The following is a 22,300-nucleotide window of genomic DNA, read 5'->3' on the forward strand; positions in this document are numbered from 1 at the left end:
GGTTCAGGTTGCAGCCTTGTCAATTATTACCTCTGTGACCTCAGTCAAAACCTTTGACCTTTCTGGGCCTAAGTTTCCTTCATCTGTAAAAGAGGAATGCTGGATTGGATGATCTGAGTTTCTTTTCAGTTCTCATTCCATAAGAAACTAATAATCATAATTCTGAATGATAATAATAATGAACATTTCTATAGCACTAGGTGGTACAATAGATAAGAGCACCAGACCTAGAATCAGGAAGATTTGTCTTCCTGAGTTCAGATCTGGCCTCAGACACTTACTAGCTATGTGACCCTGGGCAAGTCACTTCATCCTGTTTGCCTCAGTTTCCTCATCTGTAAAATGAACTAGAGAAGGAAATGATAAACCACTCCAGTATTTCTGGCAATAATTGCCCAAATGGGGTCATGAAGAGTTGGACACAACTGAAGTGACTGAAAAACAACACTAGTAAAAATGAGTATGATAGTTTTCAAGTAAGTGTACTTGCATTACGTAGGGAAAGTTGTTTTCCAGCTCACTTGGGGAAAGAATTAAATGGAAAGGTACCAGCACCCAGGCAGAGTGGATACAGTAGACCTGGCCTCAGAGTCAGGAAGACCCAGCTCCTACATATGCCCTGTAACCCTTAACCTCCAGATGCCTCAGACAACTCCCAAGGATTATAAATTGTAGAGAGGGTGATCACATGGATTGTTAGTTGAAATTTTTCACCCCAGACTTCCCAGGTCTAAAAAGAAAAAAATGCTATATTCACTGATAGTCTTGTTTGTTTTAATGCCCCTAACCTCTTCCTATCATCTTAGCTCTGGGCTTGCGCTACCCATGGGAAAGGTTTATTTATGCAGGATTTCTTCATGCCTAAGATTCACATGTCCAGGAGGGTGATCACATCAGAAGGAATAATGAGGTCATAGAAAGAAAGCTTAACACTAGACTCCCTCTGTGAAGCCCATTGGGGCAAATAGGGTATAGTGTTACTTTACCATCCCCCTCATCACCCTTGTAAGAACAAGTACAACCAGTAGTTGAAGCTTACACTTTGAAAGGCATCTAAAATGATGAAGAAAAAAAATCTTAAAACCAACATTAAGATTTAAATATACAAAATAACTATTTGAATTCCTTAATTAGGATGATTAACCCACAAATTGCAGGATTCCTCCATTTTACACAGCTTAAGGTTCTCTCCCCAGTGATCAGGCACAAAGCAACTCATTTTCTGTAATCTTGCAAAAAATTAAAAATAACAACAATAGTGTTCTAACGCGTAGGGCTTATACTACCATAGTTTTTTGTTTTTTTTTTAAAGAACTGAAAAAAGAGCTTAGAGATGATATATTCCGCTCTGCTCTTATAGACAGCAAACTGAAGTTCAAGAGAAGTGAATTGACTTGCCCTGGGCCCCAGGGCTAGTCAGCAGGAGAGACAGTAATAACCACCAGGCCTCCTGACCCACAGCCCAGGACTCCTTCCACCACTTTGTATTCTCTACTCTCTTCTGTTATGTCAATGATAGGTACGGCCCTAACTTGATTTCAGTCTGGGATGCTGAGGAGAGAGACAGGCCTAACCCCAAGGCAGATCAGTGTCAGAAAAAAAAAAAAAGTAAGTATACTAGAGATAAGCTACATTTATCTTTTTGCTTCCTGGTTTTCTTCCAGATTCTGAACTTGCCTTGATGTACAATGACTCATCAGTCCTGGAGAACCATCATTTAGCTGTGGGCTTCAAGTTGCTACAGGAGGAAAATTGTGACATTTTCCAGAATTTGACCAAAAAGCAAAGACAATCATTAAGGAAGATGGTCATTGACATTGTAAGTAATGCTTCCATCTTCCGCTAAATAGACAGAAACAGAAGGGCAGATTTTGCTAATGTCTGGGGTCAAACCATCTACAGTTAGGTGACAATGCAGTTGGTGAAATGCTGGGTAGGAGTCTTTTCCAAACATCTGCTTGTCCTTCCTTTCCATTGGAGGAGGCCGCCTGGGGCTGCCAGACACTTATTTCTTGTGATGAGTTTTCCACAGTCAGCAGACCTGCTGTTGTTTAGAATAAGAATGGCTGATAATTCATCATTCAGATTTTATCCCCCAAGGACATGCCAGGCAAGCCCAGGAAGCTGTATGTGACTCAGTCCTCCTCTTACCATTAGACTATGATCATTTGGAAACATATATGGGCAATTCATACTTCTAAATTATTAGGCTCTTGAAACTGGAAAGGGCCTTACAGGCCATCTCTTATCCTACCTCCCAGCCAATACCTGACAAATTGTCATCCATATTCTACGTGAATCTTTCAAATTACAGGAGCTTACTACCCTTATAAAGATAACCTGTTCCTAATTATTATTATTTATATTGAATTGAAATCTGCATTCTCCAATGTCCATCCATTGACCCCATGTCTTCTCCCTGGAACTATAAAGAATAACCCTAATCCCTCTCACACATGACAACCTGTCAGGTATCTGAAGACTGTTAGCATGTCACCCTTAAGTTTCTTCCACAGACTAAACATTTTTGGTTCTTTCAATTCTTTTTATTCCCCCTTATCATATGGTTTCCAGAGCTCTCATCCTTCTGGTTCACAGTGTGTCGGCTTCTTATTTTTTTTAAGTGTACCCAGGATTTAACACCTTACTCCAGCAGTGCTTTGATCTACACAGAATTCAGTATATCACCCCTGTTTGGGTTACCCTCTAGCTATTAGTGTAGGCCAGGTAAGACTGGCACATTTTCTTGACTTTCTTGATAAACCCTCTTGACTCGTGTTGGTGTGGAAGTCTACTGAGACATCCCTTATGACCCATGTCTTTTTCACAAACTGCTGCTAAACTAAGTCCAGTCCATCCTATGATTTTATAGTTTACTTTTTGTTTGAATAGATATATAGAGATTTAATATTTATATTATCACTTTAGTTTTGTTTCAGCCTGTCAGTAACTTTGATCAGATGAGATTAGAAACATATATGTATAAATATGTACATAAATACATACATATGTATTATGTGAAGTGTTTTGTAAACCTTAAAGTGCTAAATAAATACTAGCTATTATTATTTCATATAATATCAAAGGCATCTGATGACTCAGTGGATAGAGCACTGGAGTTGGAGTCAGGAAGACCTGATTTCAAATCTGGTCTCAGATACTTAACTAGCAGTGTGACCCTGGGTAAATCACTTAACCCTTTTTGCTTCAGTTTGTCATCTGTAAAATGAGCTGGAAAAGGAAAATAGCGAACTGCTCCTGTATCTCTGTAAGAAAACCCTAAATGGGGTCATGAAGAGTCAGATTCGACTGAAATGACTGAATAACAAAATTAGTATTATTTCATTACTAAGTTTGTTATCCATTCTATGGACAACTCACATTTACTTTTTTTTTTTTCTGCCCTTGTGTACTATAAATCTTCCCTTTCTTGGGCAGAGTCAGATTCATTACAAACTTCATTTAGCCAGAGTTTTTTCTTCCATATTCTGATATGAGTGAGGGGCAGATGCCAAGATAAGCCAGTACCCAGACTTTCAAGTCCACTCAAAGTGGGGGTGGCCTTCTATGTGCTGGCTTGTGATTTCAGCATAGTCAGCTCATGTTTCCAAGCCTAGCATCCAGTTGTCTCAGTGTAGTTACATAGCTTTACATTCCATTAACTTTTTCCTAATCCAGTGGATGATAGAAATTACAAACTAAATAATGGCATGCACATTATTGCCACTTTTTCCAAAGCAGAAGTGGTTAGCATTGCCTTGTTGAATGGTTCTCTGCAGTAAGGTGAATCTCCCCTTATGTTGTGACTAACTTCTTCATAAGATGGCTGCCCCTGTGGTTATCTAGGGCTCCAGAAAACACACAAGAAAAGAAAAATTTCCTTCAAAAGAGCATGGCAAAATATTTTTTGTATATTTTTATGTTTAATAGAATGTTTTCTTCTCTCTTAAGGTACTTGCAACAGACATGTCTAAACACATGAATCTACTGGCTGACTTGAAAACTATGGTTGAAACCAAGAAAGTTACAAGCTCTGGGGTTCTTCTTCTTGATAATTATTCAGATAGGATTCAGGTAAGCTAGCATCTTAGTTCTCTCTGTCCATTGCTCCTCCTTCTCCTCTCCCTACTTTGTGGTTCAAAGCAGGATCTGTCTCCAGGATCTTATTCCTGAGAATTAAGGTTATGTCTGAGGTATCTTTTGGATTTACAGCATTTTCCTTTCCTAACCATATAAACATCTGTAGTCTTAATCCTGCCTGTCAACATTTTCTTCCTCAGCATATCTACGTGGAGCAGAAGTGGGATAAGTCATGTCTATTAATGCAAGTGTGAACACCACACAGACGCATCATGGTTTTGCAGTTCCTAAGAAATCTTACACTACATGTATTTTGAAGCTTCACAGTCATTGAATGTGCCAGTGGAGGAAAAGAAAACTTGATTTCCCAGTGTAATCAGGTAGCAGCTGGTGCTGAGCAGAGAATGTGTTTATCTATTTTAGGTCCTACAGAATATGGTGCACTGTGCAGATCTCAGTAATCCAACGAAGCCTCTTCAGCTCTACCGCCAGTGGACAGACCGGATAATGGAGGAGTTCTTCCGCCAGGGAGACCGGGAACGGGAACGGGGAATGGAAATAAGTCCCATGTGTGACAAGCACAATGCCTCAGTAGAAAAGTCACAGGTAATCATCCATTTGAGACATACCATTGGAGGCTGACAGTAGATGACGTTAAATCTTTAACATTGGGTTGTTGTCCTCATGTTGATGCTTCATCTACAGACCCAAAACATGGACTTTCCTTTTTAATTTTTTTTTTTAGCAAGCTAAGTTTTACATATATGTTTATTACTCAGTTACCTCATTGTCCTCCTGTGACTCATGAAGAAAATAAAAAGGCATTAATCCTGAATACCCTAAACTGCCCAGACTACTGGTCCAGTTGGTCTCCCTGCCTCCAGTCTCTCCCCTCTCGAGTCCACCAAAGTGATTTCCCACACTCCTCTCAGTCATTTCCAGTTGCTTCCTATCACTTCTAGGAACAAACACAAACATCTCTGTTTGGCGTTCATCTCTTCTCAGTCTGGCTCCAAATTACCATCTTAGCTTTATTGCACATTACTACATTTCACATACTCCATGATGCAACAAAACTGGCTTTTTACCAGTTCCTCATACATGGTTCTCTTATCTCTGTGCCTCTGTCCCCCATGCCTGGAATGCACTTCCTTCTCACTTCTGCCTCTTAAAATTTTCATTATCCATCAGGACTCTGTTCAAATGCCTCCTCCTACATAAAGCCTCCCTACTATCCCTCTCATCCATCTATACATTACCTTCTATCTTCTTTGTATGTGTATGTGTTTCTTTTCCCCAATAGAATACGTGCTCCTTGAGGACAAATTCTGTTTCACTTTTTGTCTGGCACACCATAGGCTCTGAAGAAGTAATGCTTGTTGATGTTACTAAGTATAGAAGAGAATTGTCATTGCTTAGTTATACCTCCTGAAGCAGTGGAGCTGAATTTGCTGCTGGTGGGATAGAATATTTGGCAGCACCCACCCATTGTGGAGACAGAGGGGGCTGTTGTGGTATAGACCGGAGAGATCCATGCTACTTACAAGTGCACTTGACTTGATTGTTTAGATGAATTTTCTATATACTGGTCTTCAGCAGGTTAACACAGTGCCTAGAACATAGTAGACACTTAAATGTTTATTGATGGATTGGCTGATTCATCAAGTGGCATTGGTACTTCTACTTGCTTGCCTGTGAAATACTCAAATGGTGGTCCTTGAACTGGGCTATGATATTTGGTGTATTTAGCTTATAAGGAGTGGGGGTGAGAGGCTATAATCCAAAAGATTTTTTTTCCCCCTTCTTTCCTCTTGGCTAATCATTTCTGTGTCCCATTTTTGAAACAGGTGGGATTCATAGACTACATCGTTCATCCTCTTTGGGAGACGTGGGCAGACCTCGTCCACCCCGACGCCCAGGACATCTTGGATACATTGGAGGACAATCGTGAATGGTACCAGAGCACAATTCCTCAGAGCCCTTCTCCTGCCCCTGATGATCAGGAGGAAGGCAGGCAAGGGCAGACTGAGAAATTTCAGTTTGAACTGACTTTGGAGGAAGATGGCGAGTCAGATACAGAAAAGGACAGTGGCAGTCCGGTGGAGGAAGACACCAGCTGCAGTGACTCCAAAACTCTTTGTACCCAAGACTCGGAGTCCACTGAAATCCCTCTTGATGAGCAGGTGGAGGAGGAGGCAGTGGGGGAAGAAGAGGAGGAGGAGGGCTCAGCAGAACCTTGTGCAATAGAAAACGAGCATTCCCCTGACACGTAACAAACAGTATGAAGACTTTTACTTTCTCCTTTTTTTTTTAAGGGAAAAAAATAGAAAATGGTTTCCAAAGTGCATGTCACATGCCACAACCATGGTCACACCTCACTGTCATCTGCCAGGACACGTTTGTCGAACAAAACTGAACCTGATTACTCAGCTTGGCACTCAGGAATATTGTAACCAGGATTTTCAACTCCATGGCATCAGAACAAGGGGGACATATTCATGAAAAGCATTTTAACAAGATCTCAGCTTGGTAGAGCTGATTCAGCAGCTAGGTTACTCTGCCATGTTTTCATGGGAGTATATAGCTTGTCAGCCAAAGGCTGATACGGTTTGGGGTTCGTTTTGTTTTTGTTTATTTTGTTTTGTTTTAAAGTTTTTTGGAAATAAGACGGTATTACATGACATGAAGTTTTGTGAAGTTTTTAGATTACAACCAGAGCAAACTGGGGTTCTAACGGAGGAAACAAGGTGTGATGAGACACAGCATGAGTCTGTTACCAGGAGGAAGATGAGCCACAGAAATTGCGAAATTTTCTAATTTCAAGTCTTCCTGTTATATATGACTGAACAGTGTGGCTCAAAGGGCTACGCTGACCTCTACATTTTGTATGATATGTAAAACAAGATCTTTTGTAGAGCTTACTTTTATTAACATTAAAAGTATTGAGGTATCACCTATTTAAAAATAATACGTTCAGAACTTCATCTACCACTGGTTATTTTTTCCCCCTAAGGAGTAACTTGCAAGTTTTCAGTACAGATCTGTGCTACACTGGATAAATAATTCTAATTTAATTTTTTTTTGGCACCTTAAAGTTCATAGCAATTAGCTGATCTGTAGCAATTCATTGTTTTATATGCCATTGACTTCCATAAAAAACAAAAATCTGAGTTGTAGTAGACCCTTTTGGTAGAATCCAGTTTACTTTGATTTTCCTTTAATTTTTTCCCAAATGAGCAAAATTGTATCTCCCCTGAGCACTTTTCCTTCATAGTATATAGTGAGCAAACCTTGGTTCTAAAGGCCTTCTGTGAGCTTTCTAATTTTTCTAAAAGCAAACTTCACAGAAACATTAGTTGGTTGGTTATGAAGCAAAGCTCGAGATACGCCTCCTCGGTTGTGTGTTAAACAGGAAGTAGAGCCTTTCCTAAGATATGCAAGAAACATGTTTTAAAATGGATGATGCTACATTCTTATGTTCTGTTACAGCCAGCTACCTGTCCTCAGCTGGAGGCTTTGCTGTTGTCTCAGGCTCCTTCCAAACATATTGGAATCTTTGTCCAAGGCAAATAGGAGAGGTCTGTCTGATCAGGAAATTAGAATCATTGTGCTTTAGAAAGAAGTTTTGCACGTGTTGTATTGCTCAATCTTGTATATTATTTGGAACTCAAAGGGAAGTTGTCAGGTTTCTAGAGAAAGGGAATAATTAGTTAGTTGGCTAAGTAAATCATTAGGAATTTTAAAAGAAGTGTCCATACATTGGCAGGCCTGATTGAACCAGTACAATTTGGTTTCTGTGACTTTTGCTGAAAGATTTAAAGCCGCATCTATTTGAGAGCTGAGAAAAACTTGTAGAAGATATTTGCTACCTGCCAGATTTCTTAAATCCATGGTAAATGTAGGAAAGGGCTTCTATCTGGCAACAAATGCTAAAGGCAGAAGAAATCTACCAATTCTTAGTTATGCCTCCTCTTTCCCCCTCACCCCCCAGAAGGGAATTGGTGATTCCACTGATTGAGGTTGGAGGTGGCCTATTTGTCAGGATTAACCCTTGGTGAAGGCAGAGAAGGTGCCATAGGTTCTCAAAGAAGACATTAAGATCCTAACTTAGAAAATGAGAAAGCAATAGGCATCTCTGCTTGGTGCTTGTTGCTTCAGCCCTTAGAAATTTCATTGAGGTCTGAGAGGTTGATAGTTTGAGGTCCAAGGTGTTTATTGAGTAACCATAACCCCAGAATGATGTGACTTTAGAAAGAAAAAAACAAACTATAAACTTCCCTTCAAGTTCTGTTTTTAAAGAAGATCTATAAATAGATGGCCAAGAAAGGAGAGGGGAGAACAAAGGAGCCCAGTAATGGGATAAGAAACAAATAAAACAAAATCCAGCAGAACAAGGACCACTATGAGAAGTCAGATCACAGGCCTGAAGAGTAATTCCAACAGCCTATGTGCTGGCTGGGGCTGGGGCAGCATCTCTCTGGTCTCCCTCCAGAGAGCCATCCTGATGTTTACAAAGCACCTTCTGGTGGAGAGATTTCCCTGAAGTTGATCTAATAGCCCGTTAAGTGATTACCTTCCCCTCTCCACGTATACCTCATCCCACAACAACAAACAAAAGGAAGATCTCCAATCTTACCCTTTGATCAATGATTCCACCTATAGCATTTTGTTGTTGTTTTTTGTTTGGGCTTCAGAGTTTGAAAAAAAAAAGTCTTTCCTACTTACTGAAGGAAGGACAGGCAGAGCTTCCTGATGGTACTGTCTGTGGTTTCTTCTCTTTCCAGCGTGTCCCTTTCATCCCCATAATCTATAGGGCTTTCCCCCACAGAGTGCCTGTAATTTTAAAGAAGCAATATAAGTACCTAAACAGGTACGGACCTGAAACAATTATATAGCTGCACTAAAGGAAAAAAAAAAGTACTTTTAAAAATGCCCGCATGCTGTGAAAGATGACCACAGATGGACAATCGTACCTTTGAAAGGGCCTAACTACATAGAGCTACGGATCTAATGCATCGTACAATCCTCTTTATCCCCCTTTCTTGCCAAAGTGTGCTCGAACGTCACATGGCTACTTCAGGAGGAAAAAAAGAATTCCTTCTATGGGTAGCTTTCCTTTTTGTTTTTTTTTTTTTCATGCATAAGAAAGGGGAATATTTGGGTACTGTAAGGGGATAAAAGAATCCAAGTTTGCCTAAAACCAGTACATTTTAGCTTGCAAGTTACTTAACACAGTAATGCTGTTTTTATTTTCATTGTTTTCCTGGTGTTATTGTTAAAATTCATGATGAGATAGTATAGTTAGAACAAATGGCAAAGAGAAAAAAAAACTTGAATGAAATGGATTTTACGGAAAGCTTTATGGTAATTTTTGAATGCATTATTTATTTTTTTGTGCCATACATTTTTTTTCTCACCAAATGACCTTACCTGTAATACAGTCTTGTTTGTCTGTTTACAACCATGTATTTATTGTAATGTACATACTGTAATGTTAATTGTAAATTATCAGTTCTTATTAAAACATCCCCCATGACTGGGTGGTGTTGGTATATTTGGAAACTCTTGGTGAGAGAACAAATGGTGTGTATACATACTCCTTGTACATGTTTTTTTTTTTTTCCTCTTGTAACATAGTCTGTGTCACCTTAGAGCTTGTTTATGGAAGATTCAAGGAAAACTATTATAAAAGTTATATAAATAAATTAAAAAAAAAAGCTGCAGGTCTTTGGTCCCAGGGCTGTGCCTTAACTTTAAACAATATTATCTTCTGTTTTGCTGCATTTGAAAGTAAGGTAACAGTGGGGCTAGGGCTGGGCATTCCAACCAGGTTACTTTTAGCTGATTGAATTATGAGCAATAGCTGTTTTTTTTACAAAACCACAACCAACTTTGGAAAGTTTAACCCCCTGTTGAAATATTAGCTTCTATTTGCAATGAAACAGCACTGTGGACACAATTCTTCTAGTATCGATCAGCAACGATTTCAATCAGTCCCTTGATTTCATTCCCTTATTTTAAAACACTACAAGATAAACACACTAGATAGCTAACAATAAGAAACTTTCTTGACTTCAAGAGCACATATGAACATGAATATGAAGTGACATGAGAATCACAAATTATATCTACATATAGCTATTTATTTTTTCATCTTCCAAGAGCTATTATTCTTTAACCACTGTTTCCTCATAGAGTAAAGATTATTATTATTATTATTTTTTAGCCCAGGAACTTTCTCTAGTAAATAGCAGCCAAACCTGTCCTTTTATGTATATGAATCTGTCTGCTCACAGAGGTTACATAGAATAGAAATGCACAGAGCAAAAAGCACTCCTCTTTAAAACGTGTTTCAGTATAGCTGGTATTTTGAAATTTTGGAATTTAACCATTTCTGGTGGCCAACTCCTAAGTGCTGCATGCATTTCCTAGTGTAAGATGTGGGTTGCTCTTCTTTCTACCGCTGATGCCCAGCCCTTGAAATATGTGACTGTTCAGTGAAAGGAGAGATTCTTTTTCAAGGGAAAACAGAGCCTCCTTTTTTGACACAAACTGTAGATTTTAGCAGCCCTGGCCCAAAGGAATTTGATTACTTTTGTTTTAAACAGTATAAAAGGGACACTGTAACTTCAAAGAAACAAAAAATCCTGGACAGTTTCCATTGTTTTTAATTTGGTTTTTTCCTTTGGGTATGTCTTCAGAGTGGCAACTTGTATGTGAACATTACAAATGATTCTCCTGTTTCTTAGCCTCTCTTACAGCCCATGGGATAGTACTGTACATCAAATACCTTCATATGAAATTTTTATATGCAATGAAAATAAAAGCATGGGTTGATTCTGCCTAGCTATTTATGACTCTGTCCTTTGCAAATAAAAGATGATTCTGTTTACAGCCATTCCATAAATGTTTTAGGGATTTGGGAAACCTAAATAGTAATAATAATGATAACAAGCATTTTATAGTACTTTAAAGTTTGCAAATCACATTAAAAATATTATTTCACTTCAGAACAACCACGGGAGGTAGGTTCAATTATTATCTTCATTTTCTAGATGAGGAAACCAAGGTAAATGTTAAGTGATTTGACTAGTGTCAAAAAGCTACTTAGTGTCTAAGGCTGGATTTGAACTCGGGTCTCCCAAATTAATGTGTGTATAATTTAGGTTGCCCTAGCCCAGTCGCATCAGAACCAAATGGTATTGACCATTTGTCCTGTAAGAAAAACAAGATCCCCAAATGAATTAAATTTCATGACAAAATATGGTAGTAGTCTTGGTAGTTTATCCAGGGTACCCTCATTGATCAAACATGCAGGTAAACTGGAGAACTGCCACACATCATGACCAGTTTTCAAACATATACTTTGTTAATCTGATAACTGAGGAGGCATTTCAGGTGCTTTGGTAATGCTAGGACCCTGGGCAAGGTTTGAAAACTACACTTCTTCATGTTAATATCCATCCAAAGCTATGAGCTCCTTCTCTATAGCACATAAGATTGGACTGGATGACCATGTAGGGCTGTTGTGGAGACAATCCCTGTTTAAGTATAGATTGGACTAGTTCAACTCTGAGGTCCCTTAGGACTATGGTTCTTTGTGAGGACCTGTCCCAGACTTGGGGGCCACTTGGAACATTGTCTACCCAAATTGTCGATGAGCTTCTTATAAGTGCCTACAATGTGATAATATTTGTCAAGTGCTAAGCCTGGTACCTAGCAGGTACTTAATAAGGGCTCCCCCTCTCCCTTTTTACTTCCTACAATGCACTTGATGCTGGGGATACAAAGATAAAAATGAAACAATCCCTGCCCTCAAAGATCTTACATTCTTTTGAGGAGATATATACATATATAAGCATATGCAAAAATTACTTTTCCAAAGGGCTCATTATGGATATCAAGTCATTATGAGGGGTCGAAAGTCATGTGAGCGTGTCATCTAAAGGGATATTTGGCTTCAAATTCTTGTTGCATAAAAACGTTAAAACTGTGGTTGAATGGATTCTGATGTCATGATATAGTGGCAGAAGCACAGGCCTGGGAGACAAAGGGAACATGTCCATACAAAGAAGGGGTTGCACTAGGTGGTTGCTAAAGTCCCTTTCTCTAGTTCTAACAAAATATAATTCTATGGCTCATACTGGCCTGGCTCAGTGACTAACATTTTTTTGTGACCTTAGACAAGTTACTTTGAATCCATCAATAAGCATGGATTAGACACCTACTGTGTTGTGGGAACTGTGTTAAATGCTGGGGATAAAAAGACAAAAATTAAATTGTCTTTTGCCCTCAAAGAATTTCCTTATTTGCAGCTTTAACATTCCATGGTTTAGGATTTCAGAAGTTTGTGTTTTCATGACTGTGGGTCTTCCCTCCTCCAATCCATGCTGATGGCCATCCATCCACACCTTAATAGATGATTTCTTGAGTTCTTATATTGTAAAAAACAGTAACAACATTTGCGGGCCTTCCTTCTAATAATACGTCTTAGAACTTAGCTAGACATGTTTTCAGACCACAGATATATAATGCACGTCTCTGGGCCCATCTTAGAAATCTTTTCAGCTTGGTACGACCAGGCAGGGCTTGCACTATTGGTCAAACTGAACGTTTGAGGCTGCCCCTAGCATCACAATGGGGCATTGGGTTTTACCTCAGACTTCACCGGATCACCAAATCAATACCCATGGGCCTCAGAAAGAACTTTGTGGCATTAAATAGATTCATTTATTAAATGGAACATGAAGATGTGCTCTTTTTTAGGGTTCTCCTCCATGCATTGTGCTCTGAGCAGCTGTTTGCTGTGTCTGCCCCTAGTTTCAGGTCTGCTTCAGGGTCCCTGAGTACAAGAATTGTTATTAGACAGCCCCGGGAGGAGAAAGCGTTCTGTTTATTGGCAGAGCTTTCTATGTTTGCGTTCTGGATAAACGGGAGCTTGTTAAATTCATATATGTGTATATATATATATATATATATACACACACACACACACACACACACACACACATATATATACATATACATACACACACACCTAAACATATGTTTATGTGTATATATTATTTATATGTAAGTATATTTTTATATTCTATATTTCATTTATATTTAACATACACATACATACATACATACATATATATATGTATATATTTAACATTAAGCACCTGTGTTAGACCCATCAGCCATTGCCTTTGTCAAATGCTCCTCAATCTCCTCCCCGTTTTCATCTGACTGCCGATAGTAGCTATAGCAGTGTGTGATAATGCTAGTTATGGAATGTTTTCATGCCTCCCAGCCTGGCTCCATGTTTTATTTTGTATGGATACTTCTACTGATGCAGATTGCAGCCCTCTAAGCTTCAGTAAATAAACTCTTCAGGAGTTACTGGAGCAGAAAAGTTCACAGCTCTGCAAGGAAAGCTTGGGTGGAGTCTCTCCATATATAGCTAGGATGACAGGCATAGCTGTCACCGGACCCGTACTCAAAACCTTTGCAGCTTACTCTAGTGCCTTCCCTGCTTGTACTCAGCTGGCATGGCCTTGAGAACTCAGGTTGCTTCCGTGCTATGATGAGCCATCAGATTAAGCCTTTAGAGGGAGGAAGGCAAAAATAAAGGAAAGCCACAGTTAATCCCTAAACCAACCTATCTTCAGAGCTGCTATGAGTGGGCAAGAGTACAAATCAACCTTTAAGTCTCTTCATAGGGATACCAGAAGCAAGCTCTGGTTAAACCCTTTCACCACAAATATGCATTAGCTATGGATAAAGGACACCTATGTACACAGTATCACTACCTACATGATATAGTGTGGTCTTTTCTGTTTTTTTGTTTGTTTGTCTTGGAGGCAATTGGGGTTAAGTGACTTGCTCAGGGTCATACAGCTAGTAAGTATCTGAGGACTCTAGTCCTCGGTAAGTAACTCTAGGACCCATGCTCTATCTACTGTACCACCTAGCAGCCCCTAGTATGGTCTTTTCTATGGAACCTCAAGCCTTACCTACTTCTCTGTTTCTGAGATTGGCATATGTTCACCCTTAGCTGCCTCATAGTGTTTACAGTTACACTATTCTTAAGATTAAGCACATTCCCTGCATAGCAACACACGTATTCTGGGCAATTCAAGGGTAAGGATCATGCCTATGGTTTCAATGATATGGGGAACTCCCCATTGAGGAAATGCCTTCAGTAATGTAGTTTGGTACTCTTCTCCACAACTGAAAACTTGTCCTGGTTCACAGAGCCAGTGTGTATGTGCAAAAGGGGTATTTTAACCTGCATCTCTCTGGTTCTGAGGCCAGCTTTCTATGTTACAGCAAATGAAGCAGCAGCTAAAACACTCCATTCCCACCTATGTGTATGTATGCACACATATTGTTCTTTCATTTGTGTCTATGTGATCTCATGGACATCATCTATATGATTCTCTTGGTGAAGATACTGGAATAGTTTGCTATTTCCTTCTCCTATGTCCCCATTTTACAGATGAAGAACTGAGGCAAATAGGGGTTAAGTGACTTGCCCAGGGTGATACAGTTAGTAAGGCTAGCTGTCTGAGGCTGGATTTGAACTCAGATTTTCCTCACTCCAGGCCTGGTGCTCTATCCACTGAAACTACCTAGTTGCCATATATGTATTTATAATATATGTCTCTGTGTATATACATACACACACACACATATATGCATATATGTAGTCCTTTCAACTTGAAAGTGAAATTGTTGTGATTTGATACTTTGCTACTAGCAATAGGAATTATTTTGATTTCCACTTTATAGCTGAAAAAAATGAGGCCTGAAGAGGTGGTGATTTGCCTAAGATCATATCCATACTTTGTTTTATTATTATTTGTTTTATTATTATTTATGATAAGGCCTCTTTTGTCATCTTGTGTTCACATCTGCAAGGTGGAGACTTACCTCTGATTCTTTAAAAAGTGTTTGGATATCAGTGCAACACTCAGGAAGTCTATCTGTTATTCTCTCAGTCTCATTATATGACTAAAATAGTCATCAGTTCACAAGTATTTATTAAATTCTTCCTATGTGCCAGGCCCACTCCATTTTATGATCATTCACATTCTTTCATTTGTTCCTACAAGTGACAATATGTCTGCCATATACTTTTCCATTATCCTTTGCATCACCTACAGTTTTGATTCTGTTGAGATCACACTATTCCATAATTACCAGGAGACTACTGATTTTAAAAGATGAGCTTTTGTGGCAGAGAGCATCTGGAGAGCATTTAAAATTCTGAACCCTTTTCCAAATGTAGTTTCTCCTATTCACTTCTGGATCCAACTTACTGTCCATCAGGAGCTGTCCAAATCTACTGATAAAGGAAGGAGGGAAGGAAAGAAGGAAGGAGGGAGGGAGGGAAGGAAAAAATGAAGGAAGGAAGGCAGGAAGGAGGGAAGAAAAGGAGGGAAGGAGAAGGAGAGAAAGAAAGAAAAAGTAAACAGAGAAAGAAAGAACCCTTGTAACAAATATGCGTGGTCAAGCAAAACAAATTCCCACATTGGTCAAGTCTAAAAATATCTCATTCTGCATCTTGAGACTATCTCCCTGTTGGAAGGTGAGTAGGTAGCATGTTTCATTATTTGTCCTTTGGAATCGTGTTTGGTCAATGTGTTGATCAGCTAAGTCATTCAAAGTTCTGTAAGATGAAAGGTTTGATTTATATTTATAACATGATTATAAAAACCAGGCCCTTCATTTTACAGATGAGAAAATTGAAACCTGATGAGGTCGTGACCTTGGGGATATGACCTTTCCCTAAGTCACAATCTAGTAAATAACTGATGCCTAATCCCAACTTCACCAAGTTCCCCTAATTCTAAATCCAGTGCTCTTACCCACACTATTTCCTAAAATGGGGTAGGAGAAAGGACAAGAACATCTAAAAAAGAGAAAGGTGGGTCAGGAAAGAGAAGGAAGAAGGTATAAGGTGGCACTGTGATGAGGAGGAGGAGGAAGAGGAGGGACCTTTATTCCAGATAGACAGCATGCCTGAAAACAAGCCTCTGCATGAATTCTTGCTAGGGATGCACCTGTGTCTGGGGAGAAGAAGCTGAAGGAATGGAAATGTGGACATAGACATAGAGGAATAAGTGAGGTCTCTAATTCTCAAGCAGATTACCTCTTCAGGATTGTTGACTACCCTTCTGAACCATCAGGAATCACTAAGTTTCAAGGTTGAAGCCAAAGCAACTCTGTTGGCTGCAGGGCCCTGGCGACTTAGAAACAAGGATTGTTTCTTCTTTTATTTTGCTTTAACAGAAACAACAACATAATGAGGATCATATGAAGTTCCTCCAACACTGTGAAACTTCAGATTTCTCCACTGAGGGCCTGCATTAATTAAGAAACCATTCAGTCTCACACCTTGGGTTGAAACACTTGGCTCATTTTTTCTCCGAGGAGAGAAAGTGCTTTTTGTTGTTGTTGTTGTTGTTGTTGTTGTTGTTGTTTAATAGAGGAGAGGAAACCTCAAGACACAGACCCCTCTTTCCACTGCTGCAAAATGTGTCAAAGCTGCTGATGAGATTTGCCCGGGAACTCTTGAGGAGAATCACGGCTGATCATAAGGGGCAGGAAAAGAACAGGGGAACCCCAAGGAAGCAAACTGCCCAGACAGCTCTTTAGCCTGTAATCTAATTCCCTATATTTACTCTGCACCCATTGGTGTTGGAAACTCCCTGAGACACGACAGTAAAATTGGACTGAAATGAAAGACACTATCCCTGCTCTATAGGACCATGAGATTTGAAAATAATAGGTAGCATCAGTGAGACAGCAGAGTGTTTGTCTAATGAGAACAGGAAATGAAGTAGAGGAGGAAAGCTATTAGTTCGAGCTTTATATACACAGCTTGGCTCTTTCTTTACTTTTCCTTTCTTTTCTTTCCAAGGATAAAGACATGAGGGAACAGCACAGATGGAGAAGAGGAAAGGAGAGTGGGTAGAGAACCTTAGAAAGTAGTTCTATGAGAACCAGAGTCATAACTGGGGAGGTGACCAGCACTTTAAGCCAGGGCACTCAACATCCCTGACATCACTCCTCGAAATGGTTTTTCCTTGTCTTGCAATTCTCCTTCACTCCCATACCACAGTCTCATTATCTTTCATTTTCACTTACCTAGTCTTGAGCTTCTACATTTCACCACTATGTCCCACTCCCAGGATAGGGTCAAGCCCACTCCACCACAGGTATATTCATGAGTCCTTAGCTCAAGGGATCCAACCCCCACCTGCCATCCACCTCCTCTTTAGTATTGAGGCATCTAGAGGAAGACTCTTTGGGATATGGACCCCCCAGTACAGCAGACCTAGAGAGGATGCGAGCTCCCTCCTAACCCAGTCCTGCCCCAGTTCCTCCATAGTAGAGGTCTCAGGGAATTCTAGTCCTAGCTGAGGACCCTGTATCTTGAAAATTTTTCTTCCTAAATGTTTCCCATCCTACTGCCATGCTTGTTCCAGCTTCTGGAATCATCAGTTACAGCTCTGGTGAAAAATAAGCAATATTATCTGCCCAGTGAATTCCCTATAATTGTGATTGATTAGAAGCCAGAGCCTCTGATAGACTGGAGAAACTGAAATGATAATGCCAGAGGCCAGGGTCAAACAATGAGAGAATTGGGGTAACATGAGCTACAACAAAAGATGGATAGGTAATAATGCTCATTATTCAATTTTCATGTCTTTGAGCACAGTGTCTCTTTCAAATATACTTTCCACTGACATTGTACGTAATCTGTATGGACCTAGTTGTTTTAATGTTTCCTCCATTTGGATGATGGCTTCTTAAGGGTAGGGAATGTGTGTTTCTTTGCACCCAGCGTTTAGCATAGTGCCTGACACCTACAAAGCACTTAAAAAAAATGTTCATTCCTTTTGTCTCCCCAGCACTGAGTGTAGTGTCTAAGCTTGGTCAATGCTCATTCACTCTTTGACATGGTAGAAAGAAGACTGAGCAGTAGCCCTAGAGATAGAGACCTAGATTTGAATTCCAGCTCTGTTCCTTACTACCTGTGTGACCCTAGAAATATTACTTCACCTGTGTAGACCTCATTTTCTATAAAATGAGAGCATGGTATTAGATTATGTCTAGGATCTAGGTTCCATCTCTAAATGAAATGACCCTGGAAATGTGTCCATTTATATCATGGTGCTCATCAAGTTCTCTCTAGTGATTAGGTCAGAGGTGAATGAATAAATGAATGAATGAATGAGAAAAAAAACATTTATTAAGCACATTGTGTTAGCAAGATGGTTCTTGTCTTTAAGGAATTTGCATTCAAATGGGGAGAAAAAAGCAACAGATGAGTGGTAGCCCTAGAGAGACGTTTTAGTCTGAGAAATCACAGGGATGTTGATTGGAATCTTAGGACTAGTGACTGGCAGGTCCTTTTCAGGAATGTTATTGGTGATTGATTGGGTAGCTAGGTGGTGTAGTGGATAGAGTGTCTGACTAGAGTCAAGAAGACTCATGTTCCAGAGTTCAACTCTGACTTCAGATGCTTACTTGCTGTGTGACCCTGGACAAGTCACTTGACCTTTTTTGCCTCAATTTCCTCATCTGTAAAACTATTCCAATATCTCTGCCAAGAAAAACCCCAAATGGGGTCATTAAGAGTCAGACATGACTGAACAAACTACTGAATGAAAAAATTGTTGATTAATTAATGTGCTGTAGAATGGGAGGGAAAGGTATATACACATGGTAGGGAGTTGGCTAGAGTGCAATGTAGTAGGTCTGACAGTGAGCCAGGAAGCGCTGGTAAATGTTTAACAACCAGCTTTCCAAAAAAAAAAATACACTTTCAAGTTTAATCTGTGTTATTAACATTTTCTCCACACTTTTCTTAAGCCTAAATAATCAAATAAACAATAAGCCAAGCCCTGATTTGTAATGTTTGTTTATTTCTGGGGTGTAAATGCTCATATTGAAAATAATGAGGGGCAGCTAGGTGGCTCAGTGAATAGAGCTCTGACCCTAGAGTCAAGAGGACTTGAGTTCAAATCTGGCCACAGACACTTGACATGTACTAGCTGTGTGACCCTGGGCAAGTCACTTAACCCCTAATGCGTCACCAAAAAGCAAAAAAAAAAAAAATGAGTTGTAGGAGCTGTTTTCAGCATACCCCTGGGAGTCAGTGATTCTCACCAAATAAGAATTTAGGGCAGGTCCTGGAGTGCCAGTGGGAGCAGGAGGGTGGAAGACTTGGTGGAAGTTAGGGATGGCAGAAATTCCAGGGGAAAACATACAGAGGCTGAGGAGGTGACTAAAGACCAACTCTTATCACTCAACTTTTTACTTCCTATATGGGTTCAATCAATCACCAAGTATAGTTGTGTGTGAAATACTTGGGACAATCATTTTGTTATGATTTTTCTTTGTGATAGCAATAGTCTCGTGGATGTACTTCTGTTGACACTAGTTTAACTCAAAATACCTGACCTTTACTGCAAGAAATAGGATCAACTTGTTTTTCCTACCTTTACACATATGTTGAGGTTTAGGTGTTTAGGGGTGCCGGGACCCTGAGATCATAACATGCGGATCCTGCCCGAAAGAACTCAACCAAGCCTCCTTTCAGCCAAAGAAGATGTTTATTAGAACATCCATCATATTAGGCAAACTCTTAAGGAGTCTGAATGTTAGTGAGGTATTGGCTAGATTTTAAGAATCTGAGCACCTTAATGGAGACAAGGTGGTCCTTACATACAGAAAGACTATGGGAGGGATCTAGGAGTGGCCAAGTAGTCTGTGGGGACTGTGAGGTAATAGAATGCCAGGGACCTGAACCATGTGCCTAAGGGAGAATGGAGCCTAGATAGGATTAAGGGTGGGAAGTGACCATAAGGAGGTAAGACAATGGAGGGCTAGGTTAGTTAAGGGAAACAGAATTGGGAGATTGAGTGTAGTCACAATGAAAGGCCAGTTGATGGGATTACAGCCTCAGTGGAACTTTTCTGGGGTCCAGAACCCAACCCCATCACATGTACTTCGTTGCTTCCTTTTGCTCTGTTTTTGATTCTGTAGTTATTAAGAATAGATATTACTCCAAGGAAACATGCAGAAATTTTAGCTCTTGAAGAGCATACTTCAATGACTGTTTGAAATAGTGCACTGGCTGTTGCTGCACAGAAGTATTTCAAAGATCATTCAAGCCCATAATGAAATATGAAATAAAGAATATATCTATACTGCTGCATAGACTTTTTGAAATTTGAAAAACAGTGACAAGACCAGTAAAAAAACAAGTAGCTGCTAACCATTTCAGGGGCAAGACAACGAAAAGAATAGTATATTACTGAAGTTTGGGAAAAGGTCATCTTTACTGATGCAACTAATTATTTCATTCAAAGATATATCAGAACGATTGTCAAAAGAAGTCCAGGTGAGCATGTAAGATTTGAGCAACTTTGTCAGACTGCAAAATATTCACCCTCCTTCCCAAATATGAAAGGGAAGAGGTTACTTTCAGTAGGCCTGGATATCTTGTCCCCATAGAGTGAATGAGGAATTCTGGTAAATGTATTGAAATGCTAATAAACAGAACTATTCTGGAAATATAAAAATTCCCAAATAGAGATGGAATGCTGCAACATGACCTTTTAACATGCCTTTTCCCCACGCTCTTTTTTTCATAATTCATGAAAAGTTAAGATACTTTTTCTAACATATGGGTATACATATGCTTCAGTGGCCTGAGAATCTGCCTTATTTAAACCCCATTAAAACTTGTGGGAATAATCCTAGTTAGACTTGGGGAAAATGTACCATTTGGCAAAGGTAAGTTTAATATTTAATGTGATAGAAGTGTAATTTCATAATGAAGAATTAAAGGATGTGTATTGAAATTTTTTAACTCAATGCCAAATCATATAAAACAAGTGATTATAGCAAAAGTATTATAAGTTAAAGTTTTTTTCAATGTAAGCAGTCATAAGGTTTTTAATTAGTTATATAATATAATATAAAATAGTTATTTTTTGAAAGTTGTACCAGCCAATTTATACACCACTGTATTTGCCAAACAACTCCCAGGACCCAACATTGTTCTCAGTGCTGAGGAATAAAAAAGTTCTATGATATATGGTTCCTACTTATAAGAATGATTAATAACTATGTGTTGGACCAGTAGTGATGTCACAAAGGCATTCTGGTTAGTCCTTTCTGGAAAAATAGGCTTTAGATAGTCAGAAGGGAGGCAGCACCAGTCTCATTGGAGCAATGGGCCATGAGGGCAAGTAAAGCTGGATAGATTGAGGCCAAATCATGGTGGGCCTTAAAAGTCTGGCAGGGGAGTTCAGACTTGTTATGCTTAATAGTAAATGTCAGAGGAAAGTAATAATCACTTACATTTCTATGGTACATATATTATGTGCAGAGGGTCAATGTAGTATGGTGCATGGAGAGGCATTCTTGAACTCAGGAAGACCCCATAATTGAAAACTATTTTGAACTCACTTGGCAAATGCTTGCCCTCTGCCTTAAAGGAGGTCAAAGGAGAAAGAATAGACTAAATAATAGGCCAGTGTCATTCCATCAACCTCCTGAAAGAAATACTCAAAACATGCTTTTCACAACAGTGAGTCATCCTCATGTTACAAAAGGTGCCATCTCGTGGGCCTGATCTGTAAGCAGGCAGAAGGATCATAGACTTAGAGTTGACCATTTTGTCAGTTTATAGAGGAGGAAATTAAAGGGCAGAGAGGCTAAGTGATTTATCTGGGGTCAAGGTAGGGACACGCAAGTTTTCTGTGATAGAACACAGGTTTTCTGACTCCAAGTGAATGTTTTCCATAAATGGAGGTGGTGATATTTGCAGGGCAGCCACTTCAGGGTATTTCATCTCCCTTCCATAGCCAACAAGATGTATTATACTGAGCGCACTTGTGTTTTCCAAATTTCTTTCCTGGGTTCTCTTCCCTTCTCTCTCTTTCTGTATGCTCCAGTGGCCTGAGAATAAACCTTATTTAAACCCATTAAAACCTGTGGGCTATAATCAAAGCTAGACTTTGGGAAATTGTACATTCAGCAAAGGTAAGTTGAATATTCATTCAATGTGATAGAAGTGTGATTTCATGATGAAGAATTAAAGAATGTGTGTTAAAATCTTATAAATATGCACGTATGTGTATCTATATCGATCATCGATCTATCTATCTATCTATCTATCTATCTATCTATCTATCTATCTATCTATCTA

The 22,300-nt window shown here is 39.4% G+C and overlaps 1 protein-coding gene across 10 annotated transcripts in view; it reads left to right on the plus strand.

Moving 5' to 3' along the window:
* PDE4D (phosphodiesterase 4D) overlaps window positions 1–10,930 on the plus strand; it is a 1,859,629-nt gene extending 1,848,699 nt beyond the window's left edge. For all 10 annotated transcript variants that reach the window (XM_027863631.1, XM_027863632.1, XM_027863633.1 and 7 more), the window contains 4 exons: window positions 1,665–1,819; window positions 3,952–4,074; window positions 4,504–4,686; window positions 5,928–10,930. In XM_027863631.1, coding sequence (XP_027719432.1) covers window positions 1,665–1,819; window positions 3,952–4,074; window positions 4,504–4,686; window positions 5,928–6,353 — 887 coding nt within the window. In that variant the 3' untranslated portion in view covers window positions 6,354–10,930. The remainder of the gene's footprint in view (window positions 1–1,664; window positions 1,820–3,951; window positions 4,075–4,503; window positions 4,687–5,927) is intronic.
* The last annotated feature ends 11,370 nt before the right edge of the window (window positions 10,931–22,300 follow it).

The sequence above is a fragment of the Vombatus ursinus genome, unplaced genomic scaffold (assembly GCF_900497805.2).
Source record: "Vombatus ursinus unplaced genomic scaffold, bare-nosed wombat genome assembly UNPS02014772.1, whole genome shotgun sequence".
Taxonomy (NCBI): Eukaryota; Metazoa; Chordata; class Mammalia; order Diprotodontia; family Vombatidae; genus Vombatus; species Vombatus ursinus.